Consider the following 23,396-nt stretch of genomic DNA (forward strand, 5'->3'; position numbering starts at 1 on the left):
AGAGTATTGAAGCTCAAGTGAAAAGGGACAGATTATTGATCAAAAATGAGAATTCAAGGTGCCAAGCATTTGCACTTGGAGGATTATCTGGTGGAGTGGTTTAGGCATGTCCAAAATAACATTCCACTTCATTGCGTAGTTTCAAAAGTTAAAGCGAATGAATTAGCATTGGGGCTGAGGATGGAATTCCAGTGTTTGAATGGACAGCTCCAAACATTTAAAAAGCGAAATAACATAGCATCGCAAGCTGTGTGTACATACATACATACATACATTATCATTCACCCTTTGAGAGTCAGGTTTCTTAGTCCACTGCACACCCAAAAATTTAGGTTATTGCACATGTTTGCAAAACAACCCTCAAGAGGCATTATATTTTAAAGAAACGAATGAATTTAACAAGTATGTTAATAAGACATCAAAGAACTAGTTTGAGCACAAAAATTGTGAAACATCATTTTAGTGATGTTTTTTGGCAAGATAATCCTCAAAACAAGGTAATTGGAACAATTTTTTACTTGCTTACTTAAGCAGTTTACCCTCCAGGGTTGGTTTTCCCTCAGATTCAACGAGGGACCCCACCTCTACCATCTCAAGGGCAGTGTCCTGGAATGTGAGACATTGGGTCGGGGGATACAACTGGGGAGAATGACCAGTAACTCGCCCAGGAGGCCTCACCTGCTATGCTGAACAGGGGCCTTGGTGGGGGATGGGAAGATTGGAAAGGATAGGCAAGGAAGAGGGAAGGAAGCGACCACGGCCTTAAGTTAGGTACCATCCCGGCATTTGCCTGGAGGAGAAGTGGGAAACCACGGAAAACCACTTCCAGGATGGCTGAGGTGGGAATCGAACCCACACCTACTCAATTGACCCCCGAGGATGAGTGGAACACGTTCCAGCCCTCGTACCACTCTTCAAATTTCGTGGCAGAGCCGGGAATCGAACCCGGGCCTCTAGGGTTGGCAGCTAATCACACTAACCACTACACCACAGAGGCGGACAACAATTTTTTGAAAATGTCAATTTCTGAAGAATTTTTCGTCTGTGAAACATTCTGAATTCCTGACTTACTGCCATCGAAGCTAAAGTGGTTGGCGTGAATTGGTTAGTTATAGTCTCGTCTTCCCAAACTCTTGTGATTACTAGGCGCTTTATTTACGTTCCCGTGTGCTTCGGACGTGGCGGCTGTAAGAACTCATCCTCACTTTCATTTAAGTCTTCGCCACTTGAATTATTTCCAGATATACCTCCTACATCATCTTCTTCACTGTCTTCAAACACTGAACAATCATTTTCAGTATTCATAAGAATTTCACGAACTGTATCGTCGTTTGTAAGCAAGTCAGTTCGACTTTGCGCAGCCATGTTCAACTGTTTGCAATTGACTCGCTAAAGCTGAAGACATCCGCTGAAAAACATTTCATTTCCAGCACTCCCCGTGGTGATAGCAATAACCTAACGACTTCAAAATATAGCCAACAGATGTAGGGAGCTATCTGTTTTTCAATCGTTGTCCAAAGACATACAGTTACGGAGATACATCACTTCAAATTCCGACACGCAATATATTGCGCTGTAACCTTCAAGGGGTTAAAGACTGGTATGCACTTCAGCATTCAGTCTGCAGGCCTCTGTGAATTTACTAAACGTCGCCACAATCCTCTATTTGTAACAAGTGCCGTGGCCTCATTTAGTTCAATAGGCTACCTCTTATCTTTAAATCGTTAGAAACTGAGTCTAACAATCATCATCTCTGTCTCCCTCTACTCCTCTTACCCTCCATAACAGAGTCCATTATTCTCCTAGGTAACCTATCCTCCTCCATTCGCCTCACATGACCCCACCACCGAAGTCCGTTTATGCGTACAGCTTCATCCATCAAGTTCATTCCTAAATTAGCTTTTATCTCCTCATTCCAAGTGCCCTCGTGCCATTGTTCCTACCTGTTTGTACCAACAATCATTCTCGCTACATTCATGTCGGTTACTTCTAACTTATGAATAAGATATCCTGAGTCCACCCAGCTTTCGCTCCCGTAAAGCAAAGTTGGTCTGAAAACAGACCGATGTAAAGATAGTTTCGCCTGAGAGCTGACTTCCTTCTTCTGCTTTTTTTTTTTTTTTTTGCTAGTTGCTTTACGTTGCACTGACACAGATAGGTCTTATGGCGACGATGGGACAGGGAAGGGCTAGGAGTGGGAAGGAAGCGGCCATGGGCTTAATTAAGGTACAACCCCAACATTTGCCTGGTGTGAAAATGGGAAACCACGGAAAACCACCTTCAGGGCTGACGACAGTGGGGTTCAAATCTACTATCTCCCGAATACTGGATACTGGCCGCACATAAGTAACTGCAGCTATCGAGCTCAGTGACTTCCTTCTTACACAATACTGTTGCTTGCAACTGCGGGCTCACTGCATTAGCTTTACTATACCTTGATTCAATCTTACTATATTACCATCCTGGGAGAACACACAACCTAAATACTTGAAATTATCGACCTGTTCTAGCTTTGTACCACCAATCTGACATTCAATTCTGTTGAATTTCTTACCTACTGACATCAATTTAGTCTTCGAAAGGCTTATTTTCATACCATACTCATTGCACCTATTTTCAAGTTGCAAGATATTAGACTGCAGGCTTTCAGCACAATCTGCCATTAAGACCAAGTCGTCAGCATAGGCTAGACTGCTTACTACATTTCCACCTAACTATTTTTTACCTTTCAGCAGATGATCCATGTAAACCACAAACAGCAGAGATGAAAGATTACAGCCTTGTCCAACTCCTGTAAATACCTTGAACCAAGAACTCATTTTACCATCAATTCTCACTGAAGCCCAATTGTCAACATAAATGCCTTTGATTGAATTTAATAATCTAATTTTAATTCCATAGTCCCCCAGTGTGGCGAACATCTTTTCCCTCGGTATCCTGTCATATGCTTTCTCTAGATCTACAAAACATAAACACAACTGCCTATTCCTCTTGTAGCATTTTTCAATTACCTGGTGCATACTGAAAATCTGATCCTGACAGCACCTCTGTGGTCTGAAACCACACTGGTTTTCATCCAACTTCCTCTCAACGACTGATCGCACCCTCCGTTACAAGATGCCAGTGAATACTTTGCCTCATATACTAATCAATGAGATACCTTGATAGTGGTTGCAATTCTTCCTGTTCCCTTGCTTATAGATAGGTGCAATTACTGCTTTTGTCCAATCTGAAGGTACCTTACCAACACTCCATGCTAATCTTACTACTCTATCAAGCCATTTCATTCCTGCCTTCCCACTATACTTCACCATCTCAGGTCTAATTTAATCTATTCCTACTGCTTTATGACAATAGGAGTTTAATTACCATCCTCTCCACTTCCTCAAGCGTAATCACCATCATCATTTTCCTCCTCCCCATGAGCTTGGCTGTTCGCAACACCACCAGGAAGATCTCCTTTTACGTTGAGAAGATGTTCAAAATATTCCCTCCACCTCTCCACAGATTCCCTGGGATCTATTATAAATTCACATGAATTTCTCAAAACACTGTTCATTTCCTTTTCCCCCTCTGTTCCTAAGATTCTTTATTATTGTCCAGAAAGGTTTCCCTGCTGCTTGACCTAGCCTTTCCAGGTTATTACCAAAATTTTCCCAAGACTTCTTTTTCGATTCAACAACTATTTGTTTCGCTCTGTTTCATTCATCTATGTACAAATCCCTGTCTGCCTCGGCCCTTGTTTGGAGCCATTTCTTATAAGCTTTCTTTTTACGTTTACAAGCTGCTCTCACTTCATCATTCCACCAAGATGTTTGCCTTTTCCCATCTTTACACACAGTTGTTCCTAGGCATTCCCTTGCTGTTTATACTACAGCATCCGTGTATGCCACCCATTCTCTTTCTATATCCTGAACCTGCTTACTGTCTACTGTTCGAAACTTCTCACTGATCATATCCATGTACTTCTGTCTAATTTCCTTTCCTGGAGATTTTCTACCCTTATTCGTTTGCAGACAGATTTCACTTTGTCTACCCTAGGCCTAGAGATCCTTAGTTCACTACAGATCAGGTAGTGGTCTGTATCATCGAAAAATCCCCGGAAAACTCGCACATTCTGAACAGATTTCCTGAATTCGAAGTCGGTTAAGATATAGTCTATTATGGATCTGGTGCCCCTAGCCTCCCATGTGTAGCGGTGAATAGCCTTATGCTTAAAGAATGTATTCGTAACTGCTAAACCCATACTAGCACACAAGTCCAGCAAACGCTTCTCATTCCCATTAGCTTCCATATCTTCCCCACATTTACCAATCACCCTTTCGTATTCTTCAGTTCTATTTCCAACTCTTGCATTGAAATCGCCCATTAGCACTATTCTATCCTTGCTGTTCACCCTGACCACGATGTCACTCATAAAACTTTTCACTTCATAAAACTTGTCAACTTTGTCCTCATATGCACATGGTGAATACATTGAGACAATTTTTGTCCTAATTCCTCCAACTGCCAAATCTACCCACATCATTCGCTCATTTACGTGCCTAACAGAAACTATGTTGCATGCAATGTTATTTCTGATAAACAGCCCTACCCCAGACTCTGCCCTTCCCTTTCTAACACCCGTCAAGTACACTTTATAATCTCCTATCTCTTCCTCGTTATCTCCCCTTACCCGAATATCACTTACTCCTTAGTACATCCATATGCATCCTCTTTGCTGACTCAGCCAGTTCTACTTTCTTTCTTCCATAAGCCCCGTTAATATTGATAGCTCCCCATCGAATTCCATTTCGTTCGCCAAGTTGTTTCCAAGGAGTCCCTCGCCTGTCAAATGGGAGTGGGACTCTGTTACTCCCATAAGTCCGAGGCTTGCTTAGAATGTTCTGAGCTTGGTAAATTCATGAAGCAGGATGCTACCCTACTTATACATAGTCCAAGTGAGGATCTCTTCACTAATGGGTTATGGACCACCGGTGGATTGTATAATCCTAGCTGCCTGAGCACAAGGAGGCCCATTATTCAGAATATGTCCGAGATGCCCAGTCCATTCCTTAGCAACTGGTATTCCGACTCTCAGGACCACTTACTAGGCCACTCAGCCATTGCCTATGGTACAGAAACTAGGATGCGACTACAGTAACCCACACCATGAACCATAGCTCTGTGTATGGACAAACTAAATCTGTTAATATAGCAGATCCCGAGCGAAGACAAGAAAATGTAATGCATATCATAAACTCACATGCAACGAAGGATATTTTCAACATGGGCCTATCTCGTCTCAATGTTAAACAGCTACCTGCTATGGATAGTGCTGGATTTCACGAGTAAACGAGAGCCGAGATCCAAGACCGAAATTTGAACTGTGCTAAGTATGATTGATGCTAACATTGCTGGCAAACATGTTTCCATGAACAGTGGATTATTCACGTTTTCTCCCAGCCTAAATCTGTAATAATTTATTAAAATAATTTACGGAAGATATCTCTGCACTAACTTCAACCACCTGACACACTTATTGTAAATGCACTCAAGATGGTAATCTCGTAGAAATTTCACCTTGGTTGTTGCCACTTTCGACCCTTTCATGTCTAAGTAATAATGACTCTTGTACGCATGTAAGTGACGTATGGTAACAAAAACTTAACCCAATCTTAACTGCATTTGTTACAGATCACATAAAAATTGTTTTTATACTGTGTTATACAGCTGTTTTTTTGTTTTTTATAGGGTTAAAATAATTTTTTTACATTATTATGCAATCGGCAAGAGAGCATTGGAGATTTGGGAATGACAGTCCAATTTTTGAGCCCAAGCACTTTGAATTAATGAGGTTTTATTGTATTTTTAGAGTAACAGGCCTTATGGACAAAAATGGCATTGTCAGCTGTTAGCACTGAGAAGTGTTCAAGCAAACACGTGTTGAAAAATTTATTCTATTTTCTATACATATCACAATGCGTGCCACAGAGGCAAGCATAGCATTCATGAGTAGCAGGTGCTTGTTAGATCACAATGATGTCCAAGATATGCTTAGTAAACAATCGAGAGACAGTTTTGAATTAATATTATCGGATAAACATCAAATGTGACACCGAGATCTTTTACATGACAGCATCATACGACATGGATCATCAAATGGGCTTTTCTCCGAAAAATTCAGCTACATCTGCCAGGTTTGAATCTCTGGGATTTGGAGGCCAGCACTATTGCCGATACACAAAGGGAATAATAATAATAATAATAATAATAATAATAACAATAATAATAACAACAAATAATGGACATCTTCAGTGCTTTTGCCACACCCCAGTTTGTTTATATCTGGCACCCCTACCAAAACTTTTTTAAAGAGTTAAATGTATCATATGTTTCTTATATAACATGTTTGCAAATTCCAGTATTTTTATTCTACTTTTGTTTTTGTGGTCTCAATATTAGTCAAATTAAACAAATTTTGTTTTCATAATGTAAAATTCTGCAGTAATTATTTCTTTGAATCAATAATACATTTTACATTGCTGTAATAATTAACAGAAAGTTAGATTTCAGGCAAAATTTCAATCTAACAACTCTGGAAACAGAGGAATTACATCTTTCCTGAAAGCCTGCATTCTTCACAGAAACTACCTGGCACTTTTAACACACACCTTTGCATTACTGACTGGCACTAGGAGGGTTTAGTCACACACACACACACACACACACACACACACACACACACACACACACACACACACACACACACACACACACACACACACACACACACACACACACACACACACACACACACACACACACACACACACACACACACACACACACACACACACACACACACACACACACACACACACACACACACACACACACACACACACACATATATATATATATTTCTACACAATGAAATCTACCAACCTGGTAAGTATTCCTGGGACTTTGGTTATGATCCGGGAATGGAATAATAGATGCACACACTCCCAGAATCATAGCTGGATGAATCTCACAGTGAGTATATGTTCTACAGTAAGCATACTCTCTATCCTGTCGCAAGTCATCTGGTGACATAGCAATCATTACAGTCTCCTCCTCTAAAGTGTCAATGTACTCCACAACCCCATGTGCCACCAACATCTGCCAACTGGAACAACAACAACAACCCATTGGAAACTGAGGTTTCTAGAGCAATCATGTCCACTCAGACTGAATAGAGTGAAACCTCTATTCTCAGTTTTCAGGGACCTTGGATTTTAAAAAAAGTACAAAATAGGAAAACTGGGAATCCAGGAATGAATTAAAACCATCAACAATTTGGCTGGATATTACAATAATGAAATATCTATAATTGAATCATGACTAATTTTAACCTAATTTTAAGACACACAAAAAAACTTTATTTATCAATCAGTTAATTTTGTTCTTGTAAATTGCACTATTCTCATGATTCAACCTGTAATGTATAACATGTAGGATATAAGATCTTTAATTTTAAAGCAATTTTACATACAGATTAAGGTGTTTAAAGTACATGGACTTAAGTCCTTTAAACAATTCATTCTTAAATATTGTTAGTGTATGACATAGTTCGAAACCATACACATGTAAATCGTTACATTATGTCTGTTTTTTAATATTAATACAATTGAAGTGAAATAGACACTCTTTTTACAGACGTTACAAATGGTAAAAGTACTTATTAGGTTCGTATAAAATGTTGTCATTTCAATGATATTAAGACATCGAAGGCTAACTACTGGAGAAGTCATGAGCGTGACAATATTATTTCATTAGTCATCGTCACTAACATCACCCCCTCTGTCATCATAGTTCCACCACAGAATCTCCTGGTAAAAATGTCTCTTCTTCTGTACCACAAGGAATGTTCGGTATCACATGTTGCATACCAGCTAGGTTTTTTGTGTTGATGGAAACACTACCTTGTGGGTATGCTGAAGTCTTCGGAAGAACTATTGCCTGTACTCCTGGCTGTGCAAGTCTGACAGTATGACAAACAGGACTGCTGCTGATGTATGGAAAAGTAACTACACAACCTTTCATATCTGCAGAATATTTGAACTTCATGTACTCTGTAGGTTTGAAGCTTATCTTCTCAGAATGCGGGATAGAATGCTTCATGATTTCCAGTGAAATTGTTGTTTTCATAAATTCTAATAACACTTCATCTCAGAAAAGCATCTTCAATATTATGCTGCAGGATTCGAGGACTAAAGTTGTTTTAACATAACACTGTATTGAGGTCTGTAGACCTGTATTAATACTTAACTCAAAGTCGCTAAAAACTGGACTTAAGCCCTTTTAACAAGTCATGATTCAATTATAAAATCTTATAATCCTACATAAATTACATGATTTAAAAAACTTAAGACACCTTAAATGCAGTTTTATTGGGAAACAGTCACATTCCCGTGAAAATTTTTTCAGATAAGCAATTTTGATCAAGTCAACTCTTCCAAAAATATGCTACTAAATACCTTATCTGAATCATCATCACCACCACCACCACCACCACCACCACCACCATCATTTCCCCTTTCTCAGCTGACATTGGGTGGGGGCAAATGTGGTTCCTCTCCACTTCGTCCTGTCTCCACCATTCCTCATCCAACACTGTGTTCCAGTCCAGGTTCCGTTGTCCTATGCTGTTCATCACAGAGTCCATCCATCCATCCATCCATCGTAATCTTGATCTTCCTTGTCCTCTCTTCCCTGTCATCTGTCTTTCCAGTGCTTGTCTCGGCAGTCTTTCTTCTTTCATTTGCTTGACCTGTCTAAACCATCTCAATCTGTACTGTTCCAGTTTGTCAGTTAGTTTTTGCACATTTAGTTATTTTTGTACGTCTTCATTTCTCACCCTATCCCTCCTTGTCTTCTGTAACATACTCCTCAGGAATTTCGTTTCAGCTGCTTGTACTCTACTCTCACCTCTGTGAGTCATTGCCCAGGTTTCTGCTGCATATGTCATTGTAGGTAAATAATACCCACTGTACAGCCTCCGTGGCTCAGGTGGAAGCGCGCCGGCCTCTCACCACTGGGTTCTGTGGTTCAAATCCCGGTCACTTCATGTGAGATTTGTGCTGGACAAAGCAGAGGCAGGACAGGTTTTTCTCCAGGTAATCCCGTTTTCCCTGTCATATTTTGTTCCAGCAACACTCTCCAAAATCATTTCATTTCATCTATCATTCATTAATAATTGCCCCAGAGGAGCGCGACAGGCTTCGGCAGCCGTCACAATTCCTACCCTCGCCGCTAGATAGGGGCTTCATTAATTCCATTCCTGACCCAGTCGGATGGCTGGAAACAGGCTGTGGATTTTCAATACCCGTTGTACATTACTACTTTAGTCTTCATATTAATTCTGTATAAATTCCGTACCTGGTGGTAGAAGACACTGCCCAGTTGTATCCTCCTGCTAATTTCCATATCAAGTCTTCCCTTTTCTGTCAGTTCACTTCCCAAGTAGTTGAAGTGTTCTACTATTTGCAGTTCCTTGTCTCAAATTTTAATAGCTCCTTTCCTTTCTCTAATCATCACCATTGTCTTGCTCTTCACAACATTAATCCTCAGTCCCCACTGTTCAATCCTTCTATTCAGTACATTTAGCTGTTGTACCTCCTCTTAATCTTCTCCCAAGATCACATTATCATCCACAAACACCATTACATTCATTCTTTCCCCTCTATAATCTTCCCTTGTTGCCTTTACAATGTCATCCATCACCATTATGAACAGTAAAGGTCACAGCACACTTGTTTTAACCCATTGTCAATTCTAAACTATTCTGATCTACCCACAGTTCTCACACAGCTGCAACAGTTACCATATATTGATTTTATCCTTGTTATTAGTTTCTTGCCAGTGTCCCTGTGTGTCAGGCTTTCCCAAACTTCTGTTCTGGGGATGGTGTTGTATGCCTTTTCTAAGTCTTCCCATATTCCCAGCTTTTTTTTTTTTTTTTTTTTTTTCATTATGAATCAGAATGAAAATAGGTTCAACTGTTGACCTTCCATTTCTGAAACCAATTACATCTAAATCATATTAATATATAATCTCCTCTTTATTTCAAGCATAATTCATTATTTTAGTATCCATGTAACGATAACATTCTTTTATCAATCACAAAATTGAACATTTACTGCATCACCAAACTTCACTTGACTGCATTCCATACTCTTTTAGATTTATTTATCATTACTCCTTCCCCAAAAATGTATTCATACCATGCAGAAATTTCTCCAGGTATTCTGCAGACATAGATAAAGTAAAATCCACAAACATTGAATATCTGATTTCCTCTCCTTGAACATTGATTCCCTTTTCCAAATGTCCCTTTAATTTCCTTTACTGCCTGTTCTATTTAAACATTAAAATTGATGGGGATAAACTGCAACCCTGCCTAGTTCCTTTCTGGTTGATATATTCTCTTTCATATCCCTTGATTCCTATCAATAAACTGATAAACAGGTGAGAAATGTGGCTTGCACTACTGCAATTCAACTGAACCTACCTGTAGTTAAAAACATTGCTGAAAGCAAGCAAATAAGCACAGGTCTTAACAGATCTACTCACAAGCAAATAATTACCACACACAAAAACAAAAGCAACACGACTAAAACACAAAAAAGAGCTCTTACTGAAATAGCCACATGCTCACAAAAAACATCACTTAAACTGCTGTACTATATAGCACTGTTTCTTCAGCCACAGAATAGTCACTTTCTAGTGAAAAAGTAATTAATGATCAGTTGTTTTTGTTTTGTTTCAACAAAGTACAATGTTCATTCAAACATTTAAAACATTCTGTAATTTGCTGCCATCTGTGTCATATGTGAAGATGTACAGTACATGAAAATTTTATCAAAGGCAGCTAATCTTTTGGCAAACATAGGCAGGGGTTTTGATTTCTTCTTAAGTCTTCTGCAACGTTCGTGATCTGTTACACGGCGCATGTGCTAATCGTAGCAGTAGCCTTGTCACACAGCTCTTTCACGTGCACTACCCCACAAGTGGTAAGCTCACTGTCGACTGCTGCATAAGTGTCTAAATTAACATCTGTTCGTGTAAGCTTCTCCCAGTCCTCTGTGATAACTTCTTTGGTAATGGTGTTGGTGTTATTCGTGTCTCTGCTTTTTTTCAGAGCTACATTTTATGGAAATGGTTTTGGACTGTGGCAGGTGAAATGTGGAATCATGCTTACACAACAAAGTGGACCACCTGTAGAATATCGCAGTTCATTGATACTTCTTTTCAGGCATCCAACACACATGCAGCCCTTTACACCAGCTGCTTGCGGTAGTACACTTTGAAACACTTAATCACCTCGGCATCTACTGCTGGACTTTTTTACTGTGGATACTCAACTTTAGGCTTTAATTACAAACAAACCAATATATCTATTGCAAAAGTATTAATATTTTTCTTGTTTGATACTGCATTAGACTATTTAAGACAAATCTTTTTTAAAGTTCAATAATTAATTTATTTTTGGTTGTAGTAAATATTGTCCAAGTTTTTGGCTGCTTCTCTAGGAACTGCTCACTTAAAATTATATACCTGGAAAACTATTTATCTGATGGTAATGGCATTTTTATACATTAACAGCACTACCCGTCACGGCTTCACCCATGATTATTTTAACTGAACAACTCGTTGTAGTTGCTTGACTAACTCCTCATTAACACTGGGATATTTAGAACACCTTTGACACGCTTCTTTTTCACCTTCACTGACCAAATATATTCATAAAAAGTTAGCTTTCTCTTCCAAAATCTAGCAGCAAGCTTCCGTGTAAATATTAAATATGACTTTACACTTTGAAAGTTAGCATACGACCTTCTCCTACAATGTGATCACCATCAAAAGATGTCATCTGAAATAGACGTATTGTCGAACGCAATTGATGTAGTGCCCACTTTTCATTAGCATGTTGCTCCTAGCACCCTCTTATAATTATCCTGGCTAAGCTGCCATTAAAGAGATAGTCCTCCTCAAAGTATAGGTAACAATTTCTTAGCAAGAATGGCGATGGCACCTCATTTCATTATGAAATATTTGCTGCATATCTGATTTTGCGACAAATTTTTCTTCAACCCTTTGCACCCCTTGTAAGTCAAATTTCAAAAAAAAATGAACAAATTGTATTTTATGTATTTATAGGAAGAATATTTTAGAGCAAAAATAAAGATTATATTTTGCAGCTGAGGAAATTTTAAAGAAAACCTATACCAGTATTTTGAATATATCCCATTTTAACCCTACAAAATCAAAGTTTGCAAAAAGCCCATTCTTAGCACACCTTCATGCATTTATACGAACATATCTTTAAATTTTCATATCTCTAATAGTCTTGGCTGGTTGTTGAATCAGTATTTTAACACTTTGTACACCTTGCAAGTCAAATTTCATAAGATGAGAAAATTTCGTTTTAGCATTTAGACGAAGAAAGTTTTAGTGCAAAAATTGTTCTATTTTATTTTGTGGCTGAGAAAGTTTTAAAAAAAGGTATATTTTGAACAGGCACTTGTCCAACCCTCCATAAACACTGTTAAGTTGAATTTTAAAATTGCAGAAATTGTATTTTAGACATTTATATGCAGAATGTTTTAATGCAAAAATGAAGTTTTATTTTATTACGGGGCTGAAAAAAGAAAAAAGAACAATTTTGCATGTACCCCACGTTAACCACTTAAAATCTTTTCTTTAATTTTTTTTTTAAACTTCTTAATACACCTTTACACATGTACATGAATATATCCTACAAACATCATGTCTCTAGATTTACAGTAATGGTCTAGGCTGGGTGTTGAGTCAGTCAGTCAGTCAGTCAGGTGGCAGATTCCCGAACAATTGTTTACCTAGCATTTTCTTAAATATTTTCAAAGAACTAGGAAATTTATTCAAACATTTCCCTTGATAAATTATACCAATCCCTTACTCATCCTATAAATTAATCTTCTTCTTATTCTTCTTCCTGAAACATTTCTGCTTATGCAGGTCATTCACAGAGCCTCTTCCAATCTTCTCTATTTTCCCCACAGTCTATCATTCATCACTGTCTCCCATCGTAGTCCTCTCCAATTTACATCATCCTCCACCTGATCCCTCCATCTTGTTCGTGGTCTTCCAATTGGTCTTCTTCCAGATTCTGTCCATTCCAGAGCTCTTCTTGGTAATCTTTCTTGTCCCATTCTTTTGTCGTGGACGAACAATTTCAGCCTATTTCTCTCCATGGTTTATTTTAGGGGGTTGATCTGTAGTGTGTTTTCATATAGTTTCATTTCTTATCTTGCCTCCATTTGTCCTCTTGAATTCCAACTTTATCTTCATATTATGATCATTCCTACTTTTAAAAGCTCGATCCGAGATTATTAGTCTAATAATGTCATTCCATACCATTTCTCCAGTGATAGCTCAGAACATACCACTCAGTCAAGCATCTCGTCTCCTTACTCTCAAGTCTTCCCAGCCCAAAGTTTGTAACATTTTAGTAACAATACTCCTTTGTCAGAAATCACCCAGAACAAATCGTGGTGCTTTCCTTTGGGTCTTTTCCTGTTCTCGTATCAAGTAGTCCTGGTGTGGATCTCATACACTGGAATCATACTCCTAGGGTCTTCCCAGAGACTTGTACACACCTTCTCATTTACATCCTTACTACAACCCCTAAATACCTTCATAACCATGTGAAGAGGTCTGCAACCTTTCTTTACAACCGTGATAATGTGATTATCCCAATGAATATCATTCCTTATATTAACACCTACATACTAACAGTATTCCAAGTATTGTATCCATTACTGATATATGATACTTCCAAGCAATGAACAGGCCATCTTATCATAGAAATTAAAAGCATGACATTTTATTTAAATAACACTGGCACTTACCCATAATTATTATAATCCCGATCCTTCAACATATCAATATGTCTCTTTTTCAAAAGCAGAGCCCCATTCTCAACAATGAGCAGTGGACGACAAATGCGACCGGCATCAGTATAGATTCTTATCTCTCGATCACGAATGTCTCGAATCATAGATACTTCACTAACTATGATGTCCATCTGACGACGCAATTTACGGAGAGTAGCCATCAGTTGTTCAGGATCACGATGAATTCCAACCTACAAATATTTCAAAGCCATACTCAAAGGCAGTAACAAAAAACATTACAGAACACTGGACTTAAAACAACGGATAAAACAGTAAGTAACATGTATGTACATTTCAAGATGCATTGAGCTGTGCAAATCTCCAAACTAAAACTAAAATTTCTTTGCCTCCTATTTTCATGGACTATCTGTAAAAATTGTCCCAAATTAAATCTGATTCAGTTTGGAGTATGTACCGTTTTAAACATATTAGTGAGTAAGAAAAAATGTCATGACCCTACTTTGTTCTTCACATTTGCACAGTGCTACCATACAATGATCATATGTGCTCGAAAGCATGACACTCGTAGTAAAAAATGCCATATGGTTTACGTGCTGGGAATGTCCGAGGACATGTTTAGCTCGCCAGGTGCAGGTCTTTTGATTTGACGCCCTAGGCGACCTGCACATCGTGATGAGGATGATACATACACCCAGCCCCCGTGCCAGCAAAATTAACCAATGATGGTTAAAATTCCTGGCCCTGCCGAGAATCAAACCCAGAACCCCTGTGACCAAACGCCAGCATGCTAATCATTTAGCCATGGAGCCAGACACATTCATAGTACATGGACACAATACAAGATGGCAGTGCACTGAACAGATACAACACACATGGTAACGGGACAGCAGTAGCGAGTCAGGTTCCATGCAGAATGGATGTGACTAGACAGGCACAGCGAGCGTACATCAAACTGTCCGCATGCCAGGGTCGCAATGCCAAAGAATGTCATAGACAGCTTGTGGAAGGCTGTGGGGAATAATAAATGCCCTTCCATACCGAACCATTGCAAGATCGGTAGCAGCATTTCAGCATGGATGTGAAACAAGCAGAGACATCCAGAAGACCTGTTAGTATCCAGACTGATGTGTCATGTACAGTAATCACCCAGTGCATGGACATGGACAAGATAGACACTACTTGATTTACAAGCCAAAACGGGCATTGAAAATTAAACCATCCACATAATTGTATGCTTCTCCTACAAGCATCCATTTGACTTTGCTTGATCTTCAAGTTATTTTCTGCACCATTTCCACTCATTACCTATTCAACTTTGTCTGTATAGTCATTTGGGAGCATTTGTACAGAGAGAGTGTTCTTTTGAGGCTTGATCAGCAATGTGTCATTAAATGAGTAGCCCATTCTCAGTTGGCTTGTAATTCCCGACTGAAAATTCCTTTCATGCTTGGGGCCGATGACCTTCGATGTTAGGCCCCTTAAAACAACAAGCATCATCATCATCAGCAACCTTTCATGCTTTTGTAATGACCCGAGCCTTCATCTGCGTCATTTGATGGTCTACAGCCATTCCATTGCTTCTTACTCGATAATGTGGTCCACCACTTTTCTCAGCGCCTTCAAACTTTCCTATTTTGGGTCCTTGAAGCAAATATTTAGTTGCGGTGCTTTCAATAATTTATTTTCATTACACGAATGACAGACCAAGTTCAGATCTGCTCTATATTCTCATCCACCTGCATCCAACCACTTTTGGATGTTATCACTTTAAGTTTGAAACTAATTGTGTACTACAAGGGTTGGGGCATAAGTCATGGCAACTATTTTTTTCCACATGATTGCATAATCTACCAGACAAATTGAACTATACAGACGCAAGTCAGGAGTGTAAGGTGTTGTGCATGAATAATGCTGAGTAGATTTACCAGGTGTAGAATATAAAGCGAGGAAACTGTCAGATACTACAGTAACCAGTGTTCTCTCTAGGACCTTTCTAATGGGTGCACCACCCAGCCATTTTCACTGACCGCCCGGCTATCATAACCTAGATATGTGCTAGTTACATAATATTTCAAGTTGCTTTACGTCGCACCGACACATATAGGTCTTATAGCAAAGACGGAATAGGAAGGGGTCATTGCCTTAATTAAGATACAGCCCCAGCATTTACCTGGTGTGAAAATGGAAAACCACGGAAAACCATCTTCAGGGCTGTGGACAGTGGGGTTCGATCCCACTATCTCCCGAGCACGGCCAACTCACTTGGTTTACGTAATATTAATGCATATTTGAGTCACTGTGTGTTCCAAATGAAAATTTAAATACCGTAAATTATTTAAATGAAAAATCTTCATTATTGTCAGCATAATTGCACGAGTTACATCGGAGTTTAAATGTTTAGCTTATCACGTAGTGTTGTGCCCGAGCGGTGTCTGGATTAGCGTGGAATCGCATGCCAGCACTCGATTCCGTGGGATGTAACAAACCTGTATGGCACTCCACAGCAACCAAGTGGTTATTTTTTTTTTTTTTTTTGCTAGTTGTTTTACGTCGCACCGACACAGATAGGTCTTACGGCGACGATGGGACAGGAAAGGGCTAGGAGTGGGAAGGAAGCGGCCGCGGCCTTAATTAAGGTACAGCCCCAGCATTTGCCTGGTGTGAAAATGGGAAACCACGGAAAACCATTTTCAGGGCTGCCGACAGTGGGGATCGAACCTACTATCTCCCGAATACTGGATACTGGCCGCACTTAAGCGACTGCAGCTATCGAGCTCGGTCAAGTGGTTATGAACAAGCAGTAGAATGCTGTAAGTTCAGAATACTCCGTTATGTTTTCTTCGTGATAACACTAAAGTAGTTCAATTTTGCAGTCAATGTTTACCTGTCCAATATTATTGTTAATGCCCTGAGGGGAATTGAAATTTTATCATATTCATTTTTACGTAGTATTTCCGAAATGCCATAGAAGCAATGGATACTGTTTGAAAATTGCAGGAAATTTGTGTCTACCTTTGTCATTGGGAGTGATGTGCGACTCGTTGGCTGAACGGTCAGCGTACTGGCCTTCGGTTCAGAGGGTCCCGGGTTCGATTCCCGGCCGGGTCGGGGATTTTAACCTTAATTGGTTAATTCTAATGGCACGGGGGCTGGGTGTATGTGTTGTCTTCATCATCATTTCATCCTCATCACGACGCACAGTTCGCCTACGGGCGTCAAATATAAAGACCTGCAACCTGGCGAGCCGAACCCGTTCTGGGATATCCCGGCACTAAAAGCCATACGACATTTCATTTCATTTCATTGGGAGTGATGACATGGCTATAACAATGAAGGATTCAGTCTTATGCAAACTTGGGGGAGGGGAGGTGGGGGGAGAGAAAAATCAATCTATTTTGGATGTGTATTTCTGTCTGCAGTGTAGTTAGATCTGTGAAAAAGCAACCTTTATCACAGATCTACATCTTCCTGCTTATGAGTTGAAATATTTTCATCCCTTCTAAAACGTACTAACAAGATTCCACTTTACTTGCAACCTCACAGTGTCTAGGTAGATCAGATAAGCTACCTGCACACAGTTCTTGCAAAATTTTGCTATCCTGCAAGCTTTATTTTGGCTAAAGGAGGAGGAGTCCACCTTTTCAATAGTAGGTATTAAAAAGTATATTATAAAAATCTTTAACATTTCAGTACATGTGTCATGTAAATAGAGACACGTCAGCACACCGCTGTAGTTGCCTCCATACAGCCTCTGCTACACGCTGCCTGGTATTGTCTGGACATTACTGAGATCTAGGCATTTGTCCCTAATGGCATGACGTAATTGTTTCTGCATGAAAGTTCTGTGGTATGCTGCTGTCACCACTGCGCCAATTGGAAAGAAGTGACACAAAATAACGCCTCTGATGCCGTAAGCTACAATGACCATTGGCTTTGTGAGGGAAAATTTTTGCCAGAACTTGTGTCTTCATGGTGATTTTGCATGTTGCCATCATACAGACTGACATTTGAGCTCTGGTTCATACGCCCTGGCCCAGAATCATCCACAGTCATTATTCCCTCCAGCATTTGCTCGCCTTCCAGCTGATAGCATGCCAAGTGATCAGGGAAAATATAACAGTATTTCAGAAAACTGTACTTACTTAATAATCTGTCAGACATTTTTCTTCATTCACAAAATATGGTATAATATATAAACAATTTTAAAATCTTAAGTGATAGCTGACATGAAACAAACATCATTTTAAAAACTAGATGCTCAAACAAGCACAAAGAAAAAAGAATTATGCAAATATCTCCTACAGGTACAGAAATATAATCTTTTACAAATCCTTAGAAATGCCCAGTCCAGAACGTTTGTTAGGGATATTCAGGCCCAGACTGGATTGGGTTAATAAAGGTTATTGATGAGTGGCAGTTCTCCCTGGAGAAATCTAAAATTGTTCAGGTAGACTGCATGGCTTTAGACTGGGCTAAAGCTTTCGACCAAACCCCACATGAACGAATTTGTTAAAATTAAGACTGATGAATATCATCGGGGAAAGTGTACTGGCATGGTTGAGGTCATTTTGTCGAGGGTTGAACTCATGTTGTGTATGATGGAGTTCAATCTTCGACTGTTGAAGTAATCTCAGGAGTACGTCAAGACACAGTCTTGGGACCTTTATTATTTAATGCATTTGTCTCTGATGTACCTAAATGTGTGACCTCAACCATCGCCCAGTATGCTGATGATACAGTAATGTACAGGGATATACAATGTGCAGACGACTGTCTGATGTTACAGTCGGACATGGACACTATTGCGGTGTGGCGTTACCTCAACAGTCTCAACATTAATGCTAGCAAATGTAAATACATCATTAATAATGTACATAATGAGCAAGTTAAAGCCATGCATTCGCTAGGAATAACTATTTCTGACAAACTAAAATGGAACACACAAACAGAGGAACCGACATGCAAAGCTTCCAGGGTGCTCGGTTTTATGCACAGAAACCTCCATGAGCGGCTTACCTGACACTAGTGAGACCTATATTAACCTATGGTCTACCGGCCCAGCACCCTACTACTGCAGCTAACCTTCACAAATTAGAAGGAATCCAATGTCGCGCTGAACGACTAATTAACAAGAAAAGCTGCCTGCCTTCCCTCCCGTCAATCGACTCCTTATGTAAACAAAGCGACGTCACATTCTTACACAAGTCCCTCATGGGCCAATCACTGTTCATCATTCCCTCGACTCTCCTTATCCTACAGCTCTGTCCGCAGGGGCAAAGGGGTGCATCTTATACCTCCCTTTGTGCAAACCGAGTTCTACATACTAGGTTTCTTTGCTCGTTCAACGTGACTTTGGAATGACCTCCCCGCCACCATTAAATGTAAAAATGTAAATATAGTTAAATGAGGTAAGAAAATGTATGAATATGTGGAAGAATGAACCAGGAAGTGAAAGATCGTGTAAATGAGAAATATGTATGCATTATACTTTGTACCTTTACCTGTAAATAGTGTATATGACTGTTTCAAAATGCTGTATATGGTTATAAAACATTCGAGGGAAGGCTCTTTCCTTCTGGCTGTAATAGTGATAAGCATTGTGCATTGCACCCCAAGGTAAATGATTATGATGATGATGATAATGAAATATAAAAGTCAATATTACTGTATATGGTTATAAAACCTTCTGCAGCAAAATTATCAGAAAAGACAAAGAACTGATTCCACTTAAAAAAGAAAGCAAAACACCCCTGGTGGGATTCCAACTGTGATCAAGTTATTAATGATCGCCGAATCACATTCCAAAAATACAATAGCCACAAATCTCCAGAAACCCTACAACACTTTTTCGATGTCCACAAAAAGGCAACCAGAACTATCAGGACAACTAAACGTAATTATATAACTAATTTCAATCAATCGAGGTTTACTTCAGAAAACACAACAGTAGAGTTTTTTAATAAAACTTTCGCAAACAGAATTAAGGGTTATGCACGCAAAATTTGACCTTCAAGAAACAAGACGGAAGTCTAGCACTCACTAACCAAGAAAAATGTGAAAAACTAGCATGTAATTTTTCTAACCTCCTCAATCGCCCTGAACCACCTGAGCGATTCACACGCACAGTCCCAGAGCACATACAACCCAAAGTCAAACCACCAATGCAAGAAGAAATCCATTACTACTTCAAAAAACTCAAGAATGGAAAGACATCAGAAGAAGGAATCATCGCAGAACTATTGAAAAATTTAGGACCACGATCACTACAGGAAATCACACAGATCATTCAAGACTTTTGGTGAAGTGAAAAACTACCGGACGAATGGAAATGTGCACTCATCTACCCACTCTCAACCTTGCTCAAAGAATTTGCTGGGAAAGTTGGTTTACAAATCTCCTTCACAAAAATTGCAACTCTGTGTGAGACACTGGGGTGGGTGCCCAACATGGCGCGTCCTAAATGGCTGACAGGGGAAGTTCCTGTAGATATGCAGGACAGGTGTGTATAAGGCATAGCCAAATCAGCACTCTCAAATCAACAGAGGTAATGGGAAAAATGGTCAACGGCCTCAAAGACAGAAGAGGAAATATCCCAAGGGCAGAGAGGATGGAAGAGCCAACTCAAATCCAATTCGCGTGTGACTTGCAGCAAGCAGCAAAGTGGTCAGCATTTGATCACCAGAGGTGCGGCCAAAGATTCATGTTCTGGAACTCACCACTCCAGTCCTAAAAACTGGACCTAGGTCCAAACTTGTGATAATCAAGTACCATGAGGCATGTTAAAAATCAAACTTTTACCCCAGGTGGTAACCAATCCGCTGCCCTTGTGGTGTAGGAGTAGCATGCCTGCCTCTTACCCGGAGGCCCCAGATTCGATTCCTGGCCAGGTCAGGGATTTTTACCTGGACCTGAGGACTGGTTCGAGGTCCACTCAGCCTATGTGATTAGAATTGAGGAACTATCAGACGGTGAGATAGCGGCTCCAGTCTAGAAAGCCAAGAATAACGGCCGAGAGGATTCGTCGTGCTGACCACACGACACCTCGTAATCTGCAGGCCTTCGGGCTGACCAGCGGTCGCTTGGCAGGCCAAGGCCCTTCGAGGGTGGTAGTGCCATGGAGTTTGGTTTGGTTTTGGTAACCAATCCACTGCTGTCAAGAACACTACAACCAGACTGTTGGATTCTGGGGAGTCTGGACTGACATGCAAACAGAGGGAGTCTGAGACCTCTGGCCAACTTCGCCCAAACAGCAAAACCTTTTTCGGAACACTAAACATAAATACTCTCATACGAGCAGGAAAATTGTATGAACTAGAGCAAACCTTAAACGAACGAGAAATACAGATACTGGCACTGCAAGAAACAAGACTGACTGACAAAAACACAATGGATTTTGGGAACAGTGGACATGAAATCCATGCACACCACTGAAGCACAGGTTTCAGTCAACACTTTCCACATGGTGGGAGCAGCCAAAACTACATAACATGTTGTTAAAGAATTAAAAATATCTGACCTTGAAAACACCAATATGAATAAGTCTGTCCAACTTTGAATAATAGTGGAAGGTTGCATTTATGGTATATGGGCATATTTGTTATTAAAGGCTCCTGGTATTGTTGTTAGCAACAGCAGCAATACTTACTTGTATTTATTATAAACTGCGATTGACGAATTAAGGCACAAAAAATGTCCATTAAACAAGCTATCTAAAAATATGGTATCCCAAAGCCAATGTTAGATGATCACCAGAGATGCCAACTTTCAAGAAAATCAATTAGTAATGTGACTGCGACTGATAGGGCGGGCGGGCTCAAGCAGCACGTTTCTTTCAAGATCTCACTAAATTAGACATCATTGAAAAATCAACAAACATGCAATTCAACCAGATGTAACATATTCAAAGACTGGGTGGCACATACACAGTGTATGGCTCTTACCTGCTAGAGTAACAGATGATCTGCAATACATATCTGAGTGGAGGTTGAAGGATCATTTTTTGAGTTGAGTACTGTAATTGGCCCCTTAGCAGCCTGTAGTACCTGTTTAGTAAAAGTGCACTGGTGACATGCTTTTCCATTTGAAATCATGTGCCTCCTCTGTACCAACAGAGCACTTAACAGTGTGTGATATTATTAGCACGAAATTCAGTCTTGTTCTTCCTCACCAAACTAAAAAAATCTTTCCACTGGAGAATTGCTATGGAGTACCGGAAGAATAGCCATCACCAGCTTACTCAGTGAAGGGTACTTCCTTATTCCTGGAGCATCACTGATCTTCGATATTTCAAACCAAATTCAGTCGGCCCTTTCATCATTGTCAAAAGGGAATCCATCATATTGGAAATGACTAAACTCTGCTTCCAAAGACTTAATTTCTTCTGATGACAGAATTTTAAGAAATCAGTCAGTCATAAGTTCTATAGATAAAAAAATCTTGGATTTCCTCCAGAAAAGATCAGCAACTTCAGCATGCTCAAGAAACTTTTGGCCACTTGTTGACAATGTACTCACACGTTTTTATATAGAACAGTCTGACATTGGAATAAAACTTTTTCAATGTAGATTCACATGGAAAAACTGCCCTTATGTATGCCCTTGTGTTTAGCCCAATGAACAACTCGTTGTCACTTTTCTGTAACTTAGCAGAACCAAATTTCACATCAAGCAAATACTATGGGTCTCTGGAACCGAGGATGCTCTCACAAAGCAAACAATAAGGTCACTGAAAATATTATTTAACTTTGAAAGAAGTTTATGAAAAAGTGGTGTCTCTTGTTGGAGGAATACATTTAAGGAGTTGAAAAAAGGAAGAACAGAGATGAGAAACAAAAGGAAAAGCTTAGTAGATGAATTTTAAAATGTTTCCTTAACTTTCAGAAATTTTGAGTTGGTCTTGTCAGAATCTGGTTCACAGAAGAACATGTTTAAAGGGTTCCACTCTTGTAAGACCTTTGATGCAAAGTGTACAAGAGGTAACCACCTGGTAGAAACATACTTCAAAATTTTGTGAGACTTTTCACCAAAGACTTGGTGACATACCTTTAAAGCATTTTGCCTCTTTGAACTCTTCAGCAAATAGTAATAAATGTCAATTAAAACATGCTCAATATTGACATTTACAAGAGCACTGCACCCCTTTTAAGCAGCAAAGTGCACAAGATAACAAGCACAGCCTTGTGTAAGACTATTAGGAATTTCTTTACAACTAAAGGAGTTCACACCTTTGGAAACACCAGCCATAATACTTGCATTGTCACATACAAAACCTACGCAGTTATCCCACGGAATTCCCTTCTTCTTCAGTTCATCATCCAAAACATTGAATATTCCTTTGCCAGTACTGTCGTTGGATTCCTGAATTGTTAGAATCATCATTGAAATTTGCATAGTTTCCCCATCGAAAAGAGACACAACTCATGAGTACAGCTTTTTGACATTCATATCATCACTGCCATTTGTTGCCAGGGCAAAGGAC

The 23,396-nt window shown here is 39.6% G+C and overlaps 1 protein-coding gene across 1 annotated transcript in view; it reads right to left on the reverse strand.

The window, feature by feature from the left end:
• The window catches only part of LOC136877404 (DNA-directed RNA polymerase II subunit RPB2), a 247,864-nt gene that overhangs the window by 122,264 nt on the left and 102,204 nt on the right, over positions 1 to 23,396 (reverse strand). Inside the window, exons 12-13 of the mRNA XM_067151413.2 lie at positions 13,914 to 14,149; positions 6,928 to 7,150 (exon numbers count right to left, since the gene is read on the reverse strand). Coding sequence (XP_067007514.1) covers positions 6,928 to 7,150; positions 13,914 to 14,149 — 459 coding nt within the window. The remainder of the gene's footprint in view (positions 1 to 6,927; positions 7,151 to 13,913; positions 14,150 to 23,396) is intronic.

Source organism: Anabrus simplex, chromosome 7 (assembly GCF_040414725.1).
Source record: "Anabrus simplex isolate iqAnaSimp1 chromosome 7, ASM4041472v1, whole genome shotgun sequence".
NCBI classification, from domain to species: domain Eukaryota; kingdom Metazoa; phylum Arthropoda; class Insecta; order Orthoptera; family Tettigoniidae; genus Anabrus; species Anabrus simplex.